The following is a 22522-nucleotide window of genomic DNA, read 5'->3' as shown; positions in this document are numbered from 1 at the left end:
ACCAAAAATAGTTCGTATGTCCATGAATAAGTATGACGAATTAATTTAAATAATTTTGAGGCATAGCGAATTTTTTAGCTCAGTTCTGATTTATGAATCGGGGTTGCGTGTTTTCATGAAAATACATAATTTTTCAAACCGACAAGATGCTCTAAAACACATCAGATTGCAGGAAGATATGGTCATTTACGAAAATGACGAAGTGTAAGTCCACTGTATCGAAAACATCGGGCCACGGGCCATTTGCTTTATTCTCAGAGGCATAGGAGACGTTTCCCGCGGTCCAGCACATGACTAAAAAGATTAAAGTCAACTAATTTAAATCAATCTAATCAATAGTAAGATTTAATAAATATTAATGTTAATTTATTTTGTTAATTAATATATATTACAGTTCGTCTTCATCGCTGCGGCTTCTAATAGGACCTAGCTCACAGCTAAGATATTTTGTATATTGCCTTCAGTGGTCTTATTTTCCTTTCAAATTATTATTGTTACCAATAAAAAAAAGCCAGGTGGGTAATGTCAGAGACATAACTGGATGTCGTGAATACGAAAACAACTGACATGTTCCTTAACACTTCCGAATACCAATTAGTTGATCAATTGTATGAATTATGCAAGCATTTTCCTTTTCCACATTTTTCGCAAATAGAAATAAGGCTTCACTTGATCTCGATTACTGTGAATTTCACACAATTTGAGATTATGTCACACAACTGAAAATTTTATCAAAAATTGTGATCATATTTCCGATCGCATGTAGCAAAAATTATGTTGATTCGTTATATACAACAAGAAATATTCACGATCAAAAACTTATTACTCTCTCAGAGGGTAAATTTTGAAAAGGCACCCCATAGTAAAGTAAGTCGTATTTACGACAAAATACAAAATTGATATGACGAACAAAATGTATTGTGTCTATTTCACACCATACCGAAATGATCAAATATGACCTTAAACATGGCATATCTGTGAATATAAGCAACAGTTTCGATTTATTTAGAATAATATATTAATAATCAAAAGGGGTAAAAAATATTAATATCAATTTTTTTAGCTTTCAGAATACTTTTGTAAACAAGACTGCACTTGACTTAAATTGTTGCACTTTGTATGAAAATCGTCAGCTAACGAAAAAACTAAAATTCAGTATTGGCACATTGTCGCAAAGCTGATTTACCGGTAGCGACACCTGCCAATGAAAAATGGAACCAAGAAAAGGAGGATTCTTTCGGAAATTTTCATATCGGCAGTAATGATTTGCAACATTTTTATCGTTTATTCAATAGTACAAAAATATATCAGCAATAAAAGTACACTTGGAGTAGAAGAAAATCGATTTCAAAGTGATTACTACTACTTTTTTCAGTGTAAACTACGATTAAACATGGAAATTCGTCAGAAATGTGTGAAATTGGGTAAGGTTAGGTTTATTCGGATCAACATTTTTTTAAACAGAAACCAGTGTAATGTTGATTTCTCGAGTACTAGAATGTATAGCGATCGAGTACTATTTATTTTGGATACTTTGTTTGTTATTTCCAGGCATTTGAAAAATGGTATCAAACCAAATTTTATGCTATATTCTGAATAAACGGTAGATTTCGCACAATGAACTAAGATCAACATTACCACCTCAGAGTAAAAACTTTTTCTTAAACTTCCACTATGATTTTTCAAATGAATTTGCCCGTTTTCAAAAGAAATCGTTGAAAAGGTGGAGTAATTAGAAATTTTCCTACCGATTTGACAGCTCTTGCTGAAAGTATCATCTGTAAACAAGCAGCGCCTCTACATTTCAGTTTTGCGACAATATGCCAATAGTATTTAGTAGATTGAAAAAATGGATTTTAATCAACTTCCGTTTATCAAAATTTGCAGTACAGTATATTATTTACTGTTACCGCTCTCACATCGTACATGTAATATTCGATTGACCACTCGAAGAATACCTTCTTCGTCAGGCAAAGCCTTAGTTCTCCTCGTTCAGTTGAGTTGCTGTCAGACAGACATCATAGCCTAACTGCTACCTGTTCAATGCGTTATATGAAAAAGCTCGAAGTGTTTCTAAATGCAAAAATCAAGGTTCAAAAATCCATTTATTAAACCAAACGAAAAGGAAAACTTGTCATCAAACAGCCGAATTTGCTACTCCCATACAGATTAACACAATTATCCAATTGACCAGAAAAAACACAAACACTTTTATCATCGCCAGGTATTTGCTGACGTTATAAATGCAATTTAAAACAGTGTTCAAATAGTTTGACATGTGAATTGTAAATATGGGAACTCAGCACCGCTGCCAGTTTAACGTCATTGTTGCCAGTTTTACGGAGGACCGTGATGTACATCAAAAAAAGATCGCCAGTGTCTAGTCTATATATTTGTTTATGGTTCTACCAAATACAAATAATTTGTATTTAATTCTACACCAAGGCATGAATAAACGTACGAAAATGATGCGAACCTAAACAGTAACCCGTGACTACGACAAACAATTTCATTTCGCAGCGTTACAATGAGCTTTTGATAAGTGCTACGTCAGCGGTATCGGTGCAGAAAAGGTGTAGCACTGGTACACGGATCATACTGGCATATAAGCCCCATATGGAAAATCAACATGTTACAAAAAGACAATTCAAATTTTAGCATCTATGATTTTTTTTTTGACATCGTCAATAAGTGGATTTACGGTTTCCATCACAATGAATGCATAAACATATATCAGTAGTTTTTTTTCGTTAAGCAAACGTCCTTTGATTGCATGAAGCAGGATGTACACCATTGAATTAATACCATCAAAAGAGCTGTATGCTTGCGTGTTATAAGTTTTGGTGAGTTTAGAGCTTCGAATGAGTTTTCTGTCATTTTACCAAAAGGTGTCAAATTAATTAAAGATGTCAATTTATTCATTACACAATAAATTTATATCTAATATCTAAAAGGTTATAGGAGGAATTCTAAATAAATTATAAAATATGAAAGAAACTCCTTCCTCATTAATGCACTTAAGTACGGCCAAAATTGGAACCACTCTGCTCTCAATCATTGACTTCTTCGATAGTCGCCTCCTGATGCTGCTGGAAAACATCCGGCTCGAGATCAGCATCCTTGTTCTCTTCAATCAGTCGATACTCTTCTGCTATTTTAAGGCACTGTTCTGCCATTTTGATCGCTTTGGCACGTTTCTCATCATTCAGTTGTGTAGCACCGTACAGCATTCGCAGCAATTCTGTATCGAAAACTTTTTCCGCGAGTACCTTGTTTGTCTTGACGATATTATAAATGATGACCATTCCACGATACTGAACGTCTGGACTTGGATTAGCTACTAGAGTTTGGAAAATCTCAAGCCAAGAAGCCGGAGAAAACATCTTCTCGCAGCATTTCTCGCTCATCCCGGTGAGATAGGCCAATGCTCCAGATGCCGCTTTGGCAGTTTCTTCATCCTCCTCTTGTGTAAGCAGAGCAAGCAATTTCACGCGATCGTTTTCTTTTTCGTAGATTTCAATGACATCCGGAGATTGAACCAAGTTACAGATGACTTGAGTGGCGGCACGTTGAAGCATCACGTGATCTTCCGACAGGTACGATTCGATTTTATTAAGTCCATAATCCTTCAAAATACGTTGTCTTGTAGATTCATTCATAGCAGCCAAATTACACAGGGCCATTAACGCTTCAAAGTTCTCCAATGATGAACAGTCCGGATGAAGTTGGTTCATGAATGGTCTGATAACTTCTAAATTTCTTTGACCTGGGAATGCCACCTCTGGATTGATGGTAATTCCAATGCGTGACAGAGCCTGCGCAGCATGTCGTTTCCCATTGTCGGTTCCTTTCAGCGCCAAAGGAAGTAGTACTTTCGCCCCACCTTGCTGTACAACTTTACCTCGAACCTCCTGTTCACCACAAAGTGCATTAAACACTCGAGCAATCATTTCCTTACTGTTATCGCTTTCTGTCTTGCAAAGCGCCACCAAACCAGCTGTGATACCTTCATTTGCCAGCACAATGATTCGCGCACTAACAAAATCAGGATCGTCAAGCTCATGTTCCTCGGGAATATGATGTTTCGCAAAGGTGGCAAGCTGTTTAAGCTCTGGAAGTATCTCCTGTTTCTCGTAAGCATTAACCAAGTTGACCAGTGTTGTAACCACACCATAAATAACAGACTGATCTCCTGTTTTAGCGAGCTCTATCAATGCTTGGATAGCCGGTCGATCCTCCACCAGCTTTTCCTTTACATCGGCGTCCAGCGTTAAATAAGCCAACCCCTCAACCGCAAACTTGCGAATATCTTTATCCTTACCAGGCTTGATCAAAAATTTACGACAGGCCTCGGCTAGTTTTTTAGTCGAACCATCGGCAAACGGACGAATCGAAGCATCCAGTCCGCCGGAACTACCCAGCTTACAGAGACCAACCAAAGCGCGAACACGGATTTCTTCATTTTTAGATGTGTATAACTTTTTGAGAATCTCCGCTCCGGATTGGATAAGTCCCTTAGCTTTATCTTTCTTAGAAGCAGCTGCAATGATGCACTCACAGGCAACCTGATAATGAGATCCCAAATCAGGGTAAATTATTAAAAATATGCGAAGAAAACCATACCTTCTGTTCCAAAAGGTTGTCCGATTGTGCCATAACTAAAATCATCTGCATAATTCCCTCTCTCGATACCATCGTATTTCCCACATCAAGGGGCCCAAGAAGCAGCGATGTGATTGCCACTGTTACACGCACCTTTGACTCATGATCTGGTGTTAGCAATTTGTCCTTAACGAAGTCCGATATTTGTTCCGTGAACACTTCACGGGCGGTGTCGTAGTACATGTTTTCGTAGATACGAGCCAAACAAACAGACGCAATAGTTCTCGACGAAGGCGTTATGTTCATCGCACTCTCATACTTGTACTCTTCCAGTTCGGAACAGACTTCCATCAGCCGTAGCAAACCTTTCATGTCTACAAGTTTATCCGCCCAGTCGATTGTTTTGTAATGTACATTTCTAATCAATAATTCTATAATTGCATCGCGCGCCATTCCTGTTATCGTACGATCCGTCACTGAATATACCAAACATGATAGCAGAGTATCGATCAGGCTCTGGTTGGCATCAACAAGTTCTTTAATCGGCTTTGATTCTTCCTTGTTTTCCATGCCTGTTAGCGAATTTAATACAGTCTGCATGCAATGCTGTGAAGCTGCCACCCGATCCTCTATGTTGCTGTCAAGGATTTGCAAAAACCATGGAATACCCAGTTCCTTTATAACCGTTTTCGTGCGATCCTGGCTTTTGGTACACACTTCATCGATGGTACGAATAGCATTTACTACGATACTGTTATTCTTTTCCACTTTCAACAGCTTGCCGATACGAGTTATCAATCCTTCCTTTAGCATGACTTCAGCTCCAGCAGATTCACGAGCAAGTACAACTATATTATTCATTGCTTGTTCCCTTTTATCAATAGCTGCCGTTATATCGAAGGCAATTTGAAACATCTGGGTTACCTTATTCGATGTTTGAGCCCTCGCGCGAGCTCTTTCCTGCACTATTTCATGTAATCTTTCCAAATGCGGTTTGATGGTCTTGTTGTTGGGATCATGGGTGTGAACGGTACGTAAATCTTTATAAGCTTCTTCGAATCTTTCCAAACCTTCGTATGCCTGAAACCTTCGGAACAAAGCCTTCGGGTCGTTTGGACATCCCTCCAATGATTTGCTGCAGTCGTCTAGAGCTTTCTCGAAATTACCCTGCTTGAGGTACGCCGCTGCACGATTTTTGTAGTATACTGGTAGATCTTTGTGCTTCTCACCAAGTTTGATTGCCTTGGTATACCACATCAAGGCGGATTCCCACGAGCCGTTTTTAAATTCCTCGTTACCCTTCTCTTTACAAGTGTTTGGGTTTTCCTGATCTTTTGCCATGATTTCACTAACCATTTTACGACAAATTCACCCTCAACTGTTATCAAGAATTTGTTTTCAACAATAAACTGTCCAGCTTGTAGTGAGAAACAGTTGATTTTATAGCAATGCTAAAACGGAACAAATAATTGCGAAACTAGAACGAATGTTCTCGGTTATTCTGGTTGGTTCTAGAGATGAACTACGACGAGAAAAACATGCGACTTGGTGCTACCACTGTTGAAATGAAAGAAAGTAAAACCGTGAAAACTCAGATGAAGTGATTTATTTTTAGAATTTTTTTCGGAATGAACTCTGGTAACGTTTGTAACTGCTACTTGAACATTTTGGGTAGAGCGTTAATCAAAATTGATTTTAAAGAATTTTTAAAATAATTATATACAAACTAATACTCATAAAAACATACTTGCACTCTAATAGTAAAAATGTATCACAAAATACGGAACTCAGAGAATATCGACATCTACAAGAACAAATACTTTAATTCGATATGAACAGTCTACTGCTGATACTATTTACTATAAAATCTGAAGCTCAGCGCTATCGGCAAACTTTATTGTCTGATATTTCGTATAAGATGATAACTTTTTCAAAACAGGCGTACTTTTTCGTCTATTCAATAATAAGAATCCATCAACAGCAAAGTAAACAGTTCCTTCGTGTCAATTTCGGGTCCGTCCGACGCACGACGTAAAATACACTGGTGGCGTGATAAGACAGTTTTGGTTGTGTTGGTAATTTTCTCACGAAATTAAGTATGGCGCGCCGGGATTCAAGCATGCACTCAGAAAAATATTACAGTAACCGCAACCTGTTCCTCATGGTCATTTGAACTATGCACTCAAATAATAGTAAGGATCATGATATCAGATTATTCACCATCTGTATAGTAATAAGCACTAGAACAAAAAATCTACTACTTGACTATACTATTTGTCTTTATGACTTTTCTGGCGTGGTGATTCTGACAATCATTAAAATAAGAACGAAAAAATCCCAATGACAATTACAAGTAAGATGAAATTGAGCTTTCGGTCACCATAAAGTTGAGAAGTGATATAGTTATGACTACCATGTGAGAAAGTTCTTCTTCAGAATATAATAATGTTGCCATGAATAAACATATAGTTGGATAGAGATTGTTAAGTTTGAAAGCACTATACATATTGTTCATATCAACATAATTTATGTAGAAAGAACATCGTCGTATGGTGTTTTTAAACCGACTATGTATTTTTTAACGCGACTATACAAATTGTCAATTACCACGACTGCTTTTTTTAGTGTCACATAAAGCTTTATTACAGCGGCAGGTTTCATATTCCAGCATTGGTACTGCAGGTGAGTAAACTTTAAAAGATTTTTGTATATAATTACTAGCTACATCAATGAAAGGAAAAGTTGAGGCTGAAATAATCATTGACGATTATCTTGCTGATCCTCAATATTTGAACGGTAAAGAACTTTTTTATTCTACAGTTTAATATTGCAAGTCCTTATATATCGTTTTCAGAAGATGATGAAGATACAGATCGGAAACAGACAATTTTGGAGGAGTTTAAACTTTCCCCGGTAATCTATTCGATTATGATTCGTAAGTTGAAATCAACTTTAGTAATAGCTTTTTGCATGTATTAAAATGTGTCAATTTGTCTATAGATAACAATCATTTCTGACAGAACGAGGTGTTAACTTTTGTTATTTGAAAATACTTGATGACCGCGCGTTGGCGAACATATTCACGGTAGCCAAATGGACAGGACACAAACATGCAAAAATGCATGCGGCAAAAATTAGTTTCCGGTGATAAAATCACTCTATTTGCACAAGATAGGTGTTGCATCTATAATTGTTCAGAGCAATATGAAAACAAGCCAAATACATCATAGCAACGGCTCATTCATCTTCCTATCGAAATTTGTGGACAGGTTCGGGATACCGTATTAAAAAATAATGATAATAATGATAAATATATCATCAATGAACAATTGGAAGTAACAAAAATCAAAATCAATTGCTACAAGTCGCTTGTTTCATTACTGAAAAAATTGACTCAGAATCAGGCTTTTCAACAGGCTGACGAAATACTATAAATATTTTTTTTAAATTTATAAATGATTTCTATATATATATATATATATATATATATATATATATATATATATATATATATATATATATATATATATATATATATATATATATATATATATATATATATATATATATATATATATATATATATATATATATATATATATATATATATATATATATATATATAATGTTGAATCAGTGTGAGAATGTATTAGTAAAATAAAGCAGGTTTTAATGTTTTCTGTGTTATTCTTGTATCAAAATTTTAATTAATATAACTTTTGAGCATAATCGCATATTTGAGTGATCTTCACTATTGTCAAATTCACTATAATTCCGTGCTTCGAAAGAACCAGAAGCGAAATTTCAAAAATACCATGGCACTAGTTAAAATAATAGGTACAATGTAAAAATAAGATGCTATCATGGTTATGCTAAACATTCCAACTGTAGTAGTTATTCATACAATATACAGTTCAATATTACTATTCTAGAGCCAGAACCATTCATAGTAAAAGTGAGCTTGCATATTGTCAACATCATCTGATTTTATTGTGTGCTGAAAACCACTATACTCGTATGGTTCTACTAACCTCCCATATGGTAACTGTTACCATAGTATTTTTCTGAGTGTGCAGAGATGGCATTTCACCAGAGAGATACACGCTAGAGTCAGATTTCTGCCACACCGAGGATGAAAAAAACCAAGCACCGCACAAAGCGGAAAGCGCACTTCTTCTCAGTGTCGAATAGACAGCATTTGAGTGTGTGCTTGTGGTTAAAGCAGCTGGCGCGAGTGAAACACATTCTCTTCGCATGAATCGCTCACACGCGCTCTCGTCTAAATACACCCAAGTGACCACTGGCGCGTGATGTTGAGCGAACACTTCTGTGAACTTCAATTAATAGAGAGTAGATCTGGCCTTGCTATGAAAAATTTGCAAGGAAAACCGAAAATTTTACGATAAATTGTTTTATTTTGCTGATTTTGCGTGTCCACGCTTCATCTACGAAAACCATACAGCAGAGTGCTCACCGGCGTGTACACCTCTGTGAAAGTATCTGCATCCACCTCAGAGAATTTATTAGCTAATGCTCTAGCACTTTGGTGCGATTCAGTGGAAGAGGTAAAAGGAAATAAACAAACGCACTCATGATGCGTGTACACTTTACACAACAGTGGTGTATAAATGTGAAAGAGAAGAGCTCTCGTTGAAATTGTCAGTGCGAGGGGAGAAATTTTGCTTGCTCTTCGTCACACAGAGGAGATAGACATCTCTGCAAGCATGTAAACATAAACAAACGACCATTTCAGATCGGGATTTCACTTCTAAGTTACTCCAGTTATCGCGCAGCCTGGCGAATCTTTGGCACTAATTGAAAATCTGGACATTTTTTCTTCAAGGGCTTGCAAGGTAACGTCGAAATATAGAAAATTTTACACACATCCGATTCTGTTCATTTCGTTGGAGGAAGGATTTGGCGGATCGCACTGTGATATCTATTACAGTTATTATTAATAAAGGACTATTCACACATTTCAGTTCCGTGACGGTTCAGTGAAAGTGCCTTCAGTGCGCCGTCAGTGTTCTTTTTTATCGGTACCCTTCCGTTCCGTTTCCGTGCTGTTTCCGTTCCGGCACAGCCAATGCAATGACATACCGACTTCAGTGAAAATGAAAAATATCGGTGACGACGAATTTTAGTTTGCCGGACGGACGCGACACTGACGGCGAGCTGCACTGAAACGGCACTGTGCCGGATAGGTGTGAATGCGCGCATAGAAAACGAATGAAATAATATCAGTATCCGTGCACGGTGTCGTGCCGGCACTGAACCGGACCGGATATGTGTGAATAGTCCTTAATCGAGTGATTGTGCTGTGGGTGACATTTTTAATGCAGATGATGAAAACGATTGAAACACCCCGGAACAAAACACCGCATTTCACTGTCGATATTTTCGCAAACAGAACCAACTCTAAATATTTTCATAAAAGCAACTCCCGGAACGTCATTTGTTTATGTTTTTCTTCTTCACGTCTCTCTGTTATTCCAAAATAAAATGACAACCGCACTAACACATAGAAAAATGTGATCACCAGGGTATTTTACATCGTGGTCTGACAGTAGAAGTTAACAGGGATGCCAGGTCGAACATTGAAATCAAGTTTACTGTAGAGTGACTATAATCAGAGTGGCGACAGCTGTTCGTTTGGAACGACCTGTCAATTCAATGTAAAGCTAATGGAATGTTTTGAATTGTTGCCAAAATTACGGATGAGATGTCGTCACTCTGGTTATAGGCACTCTAGTTTACTGTTATTTCAAGGAGGACGAATCTTACAATGGTAACCAAACCGAGTTTATCTTTTTCGAATAAATGCTTCTAAAACAAACAATTTAGTATAAACACAGATAACAGATAAACAGGCTCACATATGAATTGTGTGTAAAATTGGCTCAATCAGCGTGGCGAACACTTACAGATGTCACCACGATCGACACGAGGTGCCACAACGATTTGGGTGCCGCTTTCACAAGGGCCACAATTTTGGACGCAACATTCACTTAACGCTAGATTTTTGTTCTGCTGTTGGTTAAAATGGCAAATTTATTATTGTTTTATTCCGATCGAATTCTCATGTGATTTATGCGACATGGAAATTTAGTTGTCCTTAACACTTACGGAAATCGTGTAATAAGTGTTAAAATTGTTGTAGTTGGAATATAGGCAGGAGAATTTTGTTATCGTTCCGGAACGTAGCGGAACGTTTTGAAAGATCGCGGCGAATAGTCGGGTAGGTGGCAGTAGTGTTTCCAACGTATAGCAAAATTATAAATTTACACAGGATTTGGAAAAATTTTGTTCGAGCCTTTATATCTGTTATTTGTGTTACGAGATTTTTTTGTTTTGCCCGAAAAATCGATCTGTTAAACGATTTTCTTGCACGGATAATTGAAAAGATGAACTGGCACCCCTGGTTTTGGATATTTTGTGTTGATGTGATTAGGCCATGTGCTTTAATTTCGCTTAGTTCCAAATAATATCCTAGATCGTATCTGTTGTATAGATGGCAAGACGCCCAGAACATTTGGCTCCTCCGGAAATTGTGTGTTTGTTTTCAAAATCGTGAAAAATTTGATATAATTAACCAAATAATTTTGTAGTTTTATAGCGAGGATGAAGCCCGAAAGTATACAAACAACAGTCGAATCATCGACATTCAAGTGCAAATGTGCGAGCGGGCAATAGAACTGCTGGCTCTGCCAGAAGATAATGCACATTTCATTTTAGACATTGGATGTGGCTCAGGACTATCTGGAAGTGTGCTGGAAGATCAAGGGAATGTTTGGATTGGAGTCGACATCGCCCAGGCCATGTTAGATGTCGCTGTAGAACGTGAAGTTGAGGGTGATTTGATCTTAGGAGATATGGGACAAGGTATGCCTTTCAAAGCGGGAACATTTGACGGCGCAGTTTCTATTTCGGCATTACAGTGGCTTTGCAATGCTGATAAAAAATCTCACATTCCACAAAAGCGATTGTATCAATTTTTCAGCTCCTTGTTTGCATGTTTGGTAATCTGATTCGTTGAAAAGCGCAGCATTCAAATCGTAATTGATAACATTCTTTACAGACACGAAATGCTCGGGCAGTGTTCCAGTTTTATCCGGAAAATTCTGACCAAATTACACTAGTGACTACACAAGCAACAAAGGCTGGATTCTACGGTGGACTTGTAGTTGATTATCCCAATTCGGCCAAAGCAAAAAAGTACTATCTTGTACTTATGACGGGTGGAATTGTTAAATTACCGGCGGCATTAGGAGAAGAAGACTCGAATCAAATTTCTTACAGCCGTAAAAGAGAATTAGCAAAAAATGTACGTGGAAAACCGCTGAAAAAATCCCGCGATTGGATACTTCAAAAGAAAGAACGCCGAAGACAGCAAGGCAACGATACTAGAAGTGATTCAAAATATACGGCTCGAAAACGCAGTGGAAGATTTTGAACATGTGATTTGTGTATCAAAAACAGTTATTCTGTTTCTACAGTCTTAGGAAAATTAAGGAATAAATTACAGATTCTTTATTCAATCATTGAAACAGATATTTCATAATGTAAACTAAAATTTATCTATTCTGCCTATTAGCACCGTCTATGTACATATTTTCCTTCCAATAATCAACTAAATAGGTATTAATCCTTCACGGGTGTTTTGGCCATAGCCTTTGGTGAATCGTGTGTTCGTTCGTGAAGGAATATCAACGTATACAAAACTGCGATAGTGATAACCGCGTATACGACATAGCTTTGAATTACGTGCGCATCTAAAATATCTTCTCGGTGTAATTTTTCTTTAGATTTCTTTTGCGCGGCTTGCTTTCTAGCGAAATTCTGTCCATAGTGGTTACGGGACCACTCATCGAAATCGTAGATTGGAGTTCTACCCGAAGCTGTCGGAACGTGCGTTCGCGTCATGCGTTTCTTGTAAAACCGTGTTTGAGCGTCATCCTCTTGCGGTTCTTTAGTCATCGGAGGTTGCTGGGCGTAATGCCTGCCAGCAGTATGCAGTATTCCTTTATCGTATAATTTTCTTAAGCGGTAATTACCAAGAACTTCATATGCTTCGGAAATAGCGTGGAACTTTTCAGCTGCTGTGTCACTACCTTTGTTTCGATCCGGGTGATACTGTTTTGAGAGATTGTAGTAAGCCTGTTTAATGTCGTTTTGTGTTGCACTAGGGGTCAGACCAAGCGAATCATAATGAGATCGCATTAGCGCAGCATATAAACCTATACATCGCTGTGTTCTCAAATGGCCTACAGTTTTTCCTATTATATTTACTTTGAAATGCGTAGGATTCAACATTATAGGAATTCCATGTATAAACTTCAATGTTCTCATTCTAAAAAAAAAAGTAAATCGTAATAAACTGAATTTTATGTTTAGGAACTAAGAAAAAGAAATACCAGAAAAATACTGTTGCTAATCAGATAGCTATAACAAAACAAACTCTTATGTCAATGTTTACATAACTTGACGTTTTATTCTTTTTTTCAAAAAGGTTTCAGCAAAAGTCATTGAATTTGAAGTTCATTCCACCCGCTTAAACAAAATTCTGTCTGTCAAAAGAAACTCCGGATACCCAGTGAAATTTGTAGACCCGCATAAGTCCGATCATCGGTCCGATTATCGGACCGATTGAGCACGATATGGGGCCGATCGTAGTGCTTCGATCGGTCCGTCATCGGACAATTCTGCACCATTTGCATCAATCGCGTCGACCTAAAAAAGCTTTATGTTTACATTATGTATCGCTAGAGAAACAGAGCGAAGGAATATCAAACAAGACATTTTCGAGCCGACGTCTTCCCGATAGGGTGAGAAAGATTGTTAAACATTTGTATCGATCATAGAGGCTTTAACCTTAAGGTAATTCGCCTGTTAGGCCCAAGAAAACTCTGGCCCTATGTTCGGGGTTGGAAATCCAACTCCGATATATTCCATCCCCCGAGTATCAGACATCCGCTCTCTGCTTTGGTATATCTTCATTATTTTTTTTTTTAGGTTAAAGCCTCTATGATCGAATCAAAAGAATGTTTAACACTCTTTCACACCTTCCGATGAAAGTCGTGAATAGTTGTGTCCTCGATATTCATCAACTGCTCCAGACCATTTTTTCAGGAAGTTTCGCATTTCAATGTAATTTTAAATCGCTGACAAGACAGCTCATCCAACTTCGTTCAAGGATACCCACATTATCAGATCCGAATGGATTCCGAATCAATTCCGAATCGGCGAGAAATTTTCATTCGGAATTTCATGTGGAAATCATAATGGATTCCGAATCAATTCCAACTCCAGTGCAACAACCGATTCCGAATGAACCGGTTCGCCTACAACCGGTTGATTCGGAAATCATTCGGAACTGAGTGAGAAGATGCGGACTGAATTGTCAATTCGTTTTCTTCTTCTTCTTTCCTGATTTTGCACGTTTTCGTTCTGATTTTCAGTTTATTTTTAAACGAAAACATTATATAACTGTAAATACAAATTTAAATCTTCATGTTTTTCGGATATACAGAACTAGTAAATAACCAGTTCTTCTTAGAATCCCAACATAAACCATTGAAATTCGCTGGAAATTAACAAAACGGCTTACCTTAGTCAGCATCATCCATTCCTCTAGCTGGAGTGTAGTGAAATGGCTTAAGTCGCTTAAATTTCACACTAGCACATTCATAAAATGAGCGAATATTCAATGACATTTATAATGTCATTGTCAATCAGGTTGATCGAGCAGCCAACTCAGGCGAAAATTCTAGCACTGAACCGATCGAGCACTAAAAATCATGCAGTCGAGTAAGAATTCATTGCTCATTCCGTCATTTTGATAATGTGGGTAAGCGTTAACTAACCATGAAATATATATCCGGTACATTTCATTACTTTATCTGTTTAGTAAGATTCATTTTTTTATTTTCAGTCTCGGGATCTCACTTCTCTTTCGCAAATATCATGAGGTGCTCCCTTACCGAATGGAATACTAGTACAGCTTGAATCCTCAAAGAAAAGTAGTAGTTGGCAATTATCTGCTATTCGCATGACCTCCATTGAAAGTTATATATATATATATATATATATATATATATATATATATATATATATATATATATATATATATATATATATAGATATATATATATATATATATATATATATATATATATATATATATATATATATATATATATATATATATATATATATATATATATATATATATATATATATATATAGATATATATATATATATATATATATATATATATATATATATATATATATAAATTTTATAAAACTAGTCATATGGTATATATGAACCTATATAAATAAATTCGAAGTGAATATTATATGCGCTTCATAAATTGTTCCAATGTATGTTGTGCGGATATCTAGTAATGGTTATAAGACGCGCCAATAAATTTGACTCAGACTGGAAATTTCATTCGTTATATGGAAATGTTGTAAAAATAACGTTAAGAAGAGTTTTAAGTTTCATAAGACTATCTCATATATTTGACATGATGTTGAACACATCTTGTAACTATTATTGGAAATGCTAATAGTGCAAAATCATTAGAATATCATATAATGTGAAAATGAAAATTTAGCTCAGTGTATGGTATATATGAACCTATATAAATAAATTCGAAGTGAATATTATATGCGCTTCATAAATTGTTCCAATGTATGTTGTGCGGATATCTAGTAATGGTTATAAGACGCGCCAATAAATTTGACTCAGACTGGAAATTTCATTCGTTATATGGAAATGTTGTAAAAATAACGTTAAGAAGAGTTTTAAGTTTCATAAGACTATCTCATATATTTGACATGATGTTGAACACATCTTGTAACTATTATTGGAAATGCTAATAGTGCAAAATCATTAGAATATCATATAATGTGAAAATGAAAATTTAGCTCAGTGTATCAATTCATACACTGAAAAAAAAAACATAGTAACCGTAACCTGTTCTTCATTGTCATTTCAACCATACGCTTAAATAGTAGTAACAATCATGTTATATAACTATTCACCATCTGTATTGTATAAATTACTAGACAACAAAGACTACGACTTGACTAAACTATTTTTATTTATGACTATTCTGGCATGGTCATCCTGACAATGGTATAGTCATCTCTAATATAAGAACAAATAGTTAAAATCACAATTTTTATTAAGATGAAATTGCTCTCGAGCCTTGATATATATGAGAAGCGAAATAGTTATTGCTACCATGTAAATATTTTCACAGTATATTAATGTTACCATATATAGAAACATGGCTTAAAAGACAATTATGAAGTTTGAAAATACTATTCATGTAGTCCATATCAACATAATTTATGTAGTAAGCACCTCATCGTATAATGTTTTTTAACCGACTATGTATTTCATTTGCGCTGACAATACAAATTGTCAATAAACGGGTGTACTTCATTATTGTCACATAAAGTTACAATATAGCAGAAAATTTCGTACGTAGATGATAATACATCAGTGATTGATTTGAAAAAAATATTTTATGTTGTGATTTATATTGTGTGATTTGGTAGATCTTGCAGGTGAGTAAAGTTTGTAGCCTTGCTAGTTTTCGTCGTTGAATTTCAATTTTTCAACAATTTTGCCAGCAATGGCCGTTTTCAGTGAAATTAACGTCTCGTATACGGTTTATTATTAATTATCGGTCCCTGTAGAAACAACATCAAGCGATTGATTTAAAAGCGACGAATATCATCCGATTCCTGGATTCAGTATTGTTGAATTTACCACTGTTTTTAGTTTCTAAATAACTGGAAGTGAAATGTCGAAAATACCATGGCCCTGGTTATAGCAAAACCTACAATGTAAATAAAGATTCGGTCATGGTTGACCATCTCAATCGTATTAGTTATTCATACAACATACTGTTCAATAGTACTATTCTAGAGCCGATACCATTTATAGTAAACATGAACTTGACTATTGTTGAAATCATCTGATTTAATAGTCGGTTGAAAACCACTATACTCACATGGTCAAGTTGGCCCACAATATTTTTCTGATTGTATAAAAAATTTTTTAAATATTTTCAATCATTTTTTATATAATGTTTAATCAGTGTAAAAATGTATTAGGAAAATAAAACAGGTTTTAATGTACTCTTGTTATTCTTGCATCGAAATTTCAATTAATATAACTTTTAAACATTTTGGCATGTTCGAATGATCTTCACCATTGTCAAATTAACTATAATTCTGTGTTTCGAACGAACCAGAAGTGAAATGTCAAAAATACCATAGCACTAATTAAAACAATAAGTACAATGTAAAAATGAGATGCTATTACGGTTATGCTAAACATTCCAACTCTAGTAGTTATTCATACAATATACAGTTCAATATTATTATTCTAGAGCCAAAACTATTCTTAGTAAAAGCACAGACTAACAGACATGACAGTATGAGTAATTTCTTATAAAAATAATTTTTCGTGATGCACTAGTTCCACGTATATTGTACTGCGCGAACTATTTACTATCTGTACACCCCTTGTGTTATGTAAAAGTTTTTTTACAAGTTGGTTTCCCCTCGTTTGTCAACACCGATCAGCTGCTTGCAGGGATGCCTGATTTCATCAAAATATTTGAAAATAAATCGTCACAATAAATTATTGGATTATGTTGATAATATATTTAACTTTTTCGCGACGTTGGAAGGTAATCATTTATTTGACTCATCGTTGTTCATCTAGACTATTTTTTATTGTGTTGGTAGTTTTCAACCGAAATTAAGTGGCGGCAGACCAGAAGCAAGTAAATATTGTAACAAAGCGGGTTCGATTTTGTATTGTGTTGGAGGATGAGAAGTAGGCAAAATTATGTACATAGTTTCGGCAATATGTATTAAATCTGTATCCTGCATGAAATTCGCATGGACGTATACAAATCAATACATTACAGGTAATTCTGTATGAATGGCAACTCTGTTGGTAAATGAAAAAAATAAGCACAGTCTAGATGACAGACAGGATGTTTTTGATAGGATAACATAGCGCCATCATGACACATGTGAGTACTGTCCCAAATAAAGGAATATTCAAAATGACCGTTAAAATGATTGAAGAATCTAATTTGAGTGTCCTGTCTGTTAGTCTGTGGTAAAAGTGAGCTTGCATATTGTTAACATCATCTGATTTTATTGTGTGCTGAAATCCACTATACTAGCAAATACAGACTAACTAACCTCCCATATGGTAGCTGTTACCATCTTATTGTTCTGAGTGTACATTTAATTTTTTGTGTTGTTTTTGCAATAGACAGCCGTAATGATGGCAAGGCATCACTCGATCGTCATCAATCGAACAACAACCAAAGATAAACTCAAGATTACAATGTCCCATACGATTTAATGAGAAATGTTGGGTCAGTAATCGTGAACCAGTTGGTTCAGTAATAATGTAATTTTATTGACCCTCCGTTAATAAGTGTCGACTAGTTCCGACAAAATGCCATGGAAACGATTCAAGGAAGGAATCAAACATATGTTTACATTCAGCACATAATGATTTCTTGCCACCACTGACTTCAATGCTTCATGGTATGAGGCAATAACAAACTAAATAAATTCTAGGCAATGGTTCTAAGTAGTTTTTATTTTCTTATTGCAAGAATCACTGGGTATGAGGCAAAATTGTTCAATATCGTTCATACTGTAATTTGATATTTTTCCAAACATAAACAATCATTGTCATAGCTACGACGCATCTAGCGATCAGACGCTTGTTGTTTTGCTTCAAAATACTGAAACTGACAGTGAACCGAGCTCATCGAGGGGTCCTATTCAAATGATACATAAGAAATCGCAGACTACTCCATCTTGAGTTTATCTTTGCAACAACGTCGATACTAAATAATGTGGATATCTGCACTCTCACCAAAATAATAAAATACCAAATGTCGAGTGCTCGTCAATCATTTCGGCAAACATTAAAACAACTGTACTACTTAAACTGATTCTCGGTATTTTGCTTTTACCGAGATTTTCGGTTTCGAGATAATTATAAATACCGAAATCTTCGTCGAAATGTAAAATAAGAAAAAAATATGTCCCATAAAGAAAATATTGCCAAACATATACGCTATAGAATGAATGCACTTCCATGTTATGTACAGTAGAGAACACAATTCGATTTTCCGCAGAAAATCAGATTCCAGCTACAACGAAAGTAATTGCTCAATAAAACATTGAATATTTGAAGAAATATATCATACCGGAGTCCGATCAATTTCATGCAGTAGATTAGCGTTGTGAGGATCTTTTTTACGTAAGAATGGTCTGGGGGATTGCTTGTCACGAATAATCGTCGAACATTGAACAAATTTGTTCTTAATATTACGAAACATCGTTATATTCGGATTCAATTTTAATTTGCAATCAATTCCACATATGAACACATGCACTTATTTACATCACTCAGTTTTGCACTGAAGAAAAATGGCTACTTTGATGAATCACCGAATTTCGGTTGTCTAAAAGTTGTTTACCTAGAATTCGCTAAGTTGATATCATTAATTCGCTGATTTCGACGAAACGACCTATTTTTGATAAACACGGTAATTTACAAAAACGAATGTCAGTATATCACTTTAAATTGCCGAGAAATGGGAAATAATAAACCGAGAATTTTGTAAAAAGCTATGTTAGCCGAAATTTCAGTAAAATATCGCTGTGCCTTTCTTTTTTCAGCATTTTTTTTTCGCCGAGATTAAAATTAATTTTTAAGTGTATATTTACATCCGTCCTTGTTAAGCACGGTCGCAAAACAATATCTGAATGGTTATAAACTTCAAGCGCGCATCTTAAACTTAGCGGTTAACTCGAAGAAAAATAGATCAAACGTTCCCCGAATAATCGACGGAGTTTAGTCTAGTCCGATTTTCAGTAAGGAGAAATATAACAAGATTGCAAATAAGATAAAATAAGGAACGATCTTATCAGTACCCTGCTTCTTCTATTCATAGAAGAAAAAACTGAAAAAAATAAAATAAAATAAAATGAACATCTAAATCTGATAACACCGACAATGATATGCATATGGCGCTTTGATCGGTTAATCTCGTTCAATTTAGGACGGTAAATTAGAATCTGTTTACGTTGTTCAATTTTGGACGGTAAATTCTCAGTTTTCGTAGCTTGAGCATTTTTTAGCTTCGCGAATCAACAATATTCAATAAATAACACTTTTCACTAAACATACACTTGCCACAGCTGCACTATAACTAAAAAACTGTTTTGATCATCCACTTCACTATAAGTTGTTTGATACACATTGTCTAGTAAAAATATGATTGTTTTCAACTAATTTCTCCCTTCATCGTCAACAATGTTCTGTTTGATTTGGGTGCAAATTTTGGACATGTCAAATAAAAAAAATATTTGTTCCGACAGAAGGGATAAATGTTTTTGATAACAAATTGAAATTGGCAATATCAATCAAAAGCTTGGTTTTTAAAAATTCAAAAATGGATATTAATATCATAAAAATAGCACCGAAAATTATTTTGAAAGAAATCATTTTATTCTAAACACAAACAAAAACGTATGATTTAGCAAACAAATGCCTTAGTTGAAGTAGCTAATTTTAAGTTCATTTATTTCAACTGAAATATTTGCAAATTTAATGTGCATGACATCGCAAATATATAAGTATCAGAGGACCTGTTTATGTAACTTTTACAAACATCATTCAAATCATACTTCTGAACATTTGACAGTATATATTTTTTCAATAAAGTTATATTTAGTAAGGGGTCAGCCCTTGCTGCTAAAAGTGTGAATGTTGACCCAAGTGTTAAACAAAATTTTATTCTCAACAGATTTTATGTATGGTGCTTCACATAAAATCGAGATGAATCCATAATATTCACATAAAATCGAAATAAAATCCGTAATAAATAATTTGTTCAATTATGATAATTCTTGGATTTTTGTTATATCAAATACAATAATAGAGGTCGTATAAAGAATAAGGTATAACTCAATAATCAAATTGCTTGAAACCTATATCACAGACTAACAGACAGGACACTCAAATTAGATTCTTCAATCATTTTAACGGTCTTTTCGAATATTCCTTTATTTGGGACAGTACTCACATGTGTCATGATGGCGCCACGTTACCCTATCAAAAACATCCTGTCTGTCATCTAGACTGTGTTTATTTTTTTCATTCACCAACAGAGTTGCCATTCATACAGAATTACCTGTAATGTATTGATTTGTATACGTCCATGCGAATTTCATGCAGGATACAGATTTAATACATATGGCCAAAACTATATACATAATTGTGCCTATTTCTCATCCTCCAACGCAAGACAAAATCGAACCCGTTTTGTTACAATATTTACTTGCTTCTGGTCTGCCGCCACTTAATTTCTGGTGAACACTACCGACACAATAAAAAATAGTCTAGATGAACAACGTTGAGTCAAATAAATGGTTACCTTCCAACATCGCGAAAAAGTTAAATATATTATCAACGTAATCCTATAATTTATTGTGACGATTCATTTTCAAATATTTTGATGAAATCAGGCATCCCTGCAAGCAGCTGATCGGTGTTGACAAACGAGGGGAAACCAACTAGTAAAAAAACTTTTACATAACACAAGGGGTGTACAGATAGTAAATAGTTCGCGCAGTACAATATAGGTGGAGCTAGTGCATCACGAAAAATTATTTTTTATAAGAATTTACTCATACTGTCATGTCTGTTAGTCTGTGCCTATATACAATACAGATCATACTGTACGAAATTTAAACATTATAAAATTTCCCAGGCACGGCTTGTATGCACACCTATGCAAGTATTGATAAAATAAGCTCTTGATTTTCATACAATCGATAGCGAAAAGGTAAAATCTCTAAACAACATTTGTTCGCAAAATTTTATTCTCAACAGATTTTATGCATGGTGCTTCACATAAAATCGAGATGAATCCATAATATTCACATAAAATCCATAATAAATAATTTGTTCAATTATAGATAATTCTTGGATTTTGTCGTGAATACGACTTACTTTACTATGGGGTGCCTTTTAAAAATTTACCCTCTGAGAGAGTGATAAGTTTTTGATCGTGAATATCTCTTGTTGTATCCAACGAATCAACATAATTTATGCTACATGCCATAGGAAATATGATCACAATTTTATGATAAAATTTTCAGTTGTGTGACATAATCTCAAATAATTCAAAATTAATCTTTTCTGAAATGTTTGGTATAAACGAGAATCAAAGAGGATAATTCATAAGACGCGTTTGCCTTTCTCGTATTTTGAAAGCTCATAGCTCAGTGATCTGTGGAAGGATTTATATAATCTAACTACCGATAGAATCGAAATTTTACAACTTAAACGTGTATTGCAAAAGCATTGAAGTATTTCAATAGTACACTATTGAAAAACCTGTCTCATTTGACCCATGTTAACACCAGCCAATCAGAACGCGTTCTGAGGAAGAGATTAAAATATCTGCTGCTGTACAACAACTCGTTCGAGAAAAATGTTCCGAAAATATCGTAGTGAGTTCCACAATTTGGTCCTTCTGAAAGGCAGGAATGCTGATAGTTTCTTTCAATGAAATGCAAATCCGAAATGAAATAATCGACTTTAAAATTCTGTATGCGTCTAGTTTTATAGCCGTTAGGACCGCCCATTAGTGAAAAAGCTACAAACGAAATCACGTAAAAAGAAAGCTCCTAACAAAAATTTAATCAGATTGGATTCTATCGCCAATGCGAGAAGATGTATTTTGTGCTGTTTGCAAAGCTAGTTTCGCTTCCGACAAGAGCGATTACGTCACAGCTGCCAGTCATTTGCATGGATGATAAAGCAACGGTGGAGAGCATTACAGAAAAT

The 22522-nt window shown here is 35.2% G+C and overlaps 3 protein-coding genes across 11 annotated transcripts; 1 reads left to right on the top strand and 2 right to left on the bottom strand.

Annotated features, from left to right (window-relative positions):
* Positions 1-2652: 2652 nt before the first annotated feature.
* Positions 2653-6638, bottom strand: LOC131429865 (protein unc-45 homolog B). Of its 8 annotated transcripts, none has more exons than XM_058594287.1 (4): positions 6463-6593; positions 6350-6406; positions 4624-6159; positions 2653-4565 (listed from the first exon to the last, which is right to left on the bottom strand). In XM_058594287.1, exons 3-4 carry the CDS (start codon positions 5956-5958, stop codon positions 3051-3053), a joined length of 2850 nt encoding a protein of 949 aa, XP_058450270.1. In that variant the 5' UTR covers positions 5959-6159; positions 6350-6406; positions 6463-6593; the 3' UTR covers positions 2653-3050. The 8 variants fall into 8 exon arrangements, with proteins under 8 accessions (XP_058450270.1, XP_058450274.1, XP_058450275.1 ...); XM_058594291.1 differs by having other exon boundaries at positions 4624-6053; XM_058594292.1 differs by lacking the exon at positions 6350-6406 and having other exon boundaries at positions 4624-6053; positions 6548-6638.
* A 4391-nt stretch (positions 6639-11029) lies between these two features.
* Positions 11030-12149, top strand: LOC131431115 (probable 18S rRNA (guanine-N(7))-methyltransferase). Of its 2 annotated transcripts, none has more exons than XM_058596625.1 (3): positions 11030-11152; positions 11211-11621; positions 11681-12149. In XM_058596625.1, the coding sequence occupies exons 1-3, from the start codon at positions 11114-11116 to the stop codon at positions 12053-12055; spliced, it is 825 nt and encodes a 274-aa protein (XP_058452608.1). In that variant the 5' UTR covers positions 11030-11113; the 3' UTR covers positions 12056-12149. The 2 variants fall into 2 exon arrangements, with proteins under 2 accessions (XP_058452608.1, XP_058452609.1); XM_058596626.1 differs by having other exon boundaries at positions 11043-11172.
* On the bottom strand, positions 12118-13089 carry LOC131431116 (dnaJ homolog subfamily C member 30, mitochondrial). Its single transcript, XM_058596627.1, has 2 exons — positions 13017-13089; positions 12118-12952 (listed from the first exon to the last, which is right to left on the bottom strand). Exon 2 carries the CDS (start codon positions 12949-12951, stop codon positions 12244-12246), a length of 708 nt encoding a protein of 235 aa, XP_058452610.1. The 5' UTR covers position 12952; positions 13017-13089; the 3' UTR covers positions 12118-12243.
* Between the last annotated feature and the right edge of the window lie 9433 nt (positions 13090-22522).

The sequence above is a fragment of the Malaya genurostris genome, chromosome 2 (genome assembly GCF_030247185.1).
Source record: "Malaya genurostris strain Urasoe2022 chromosome 2, Malgen_1.1, whole genome shotgun sequence".
NCBI lineage: Eukaryota > Metazoa > Arthropoda > Insecta > Diptera > Culicidae > Malaya > Malaya genurostris.
This window is presented reverse-complemented; position numbering and strand designations above follow the sequence as displayed.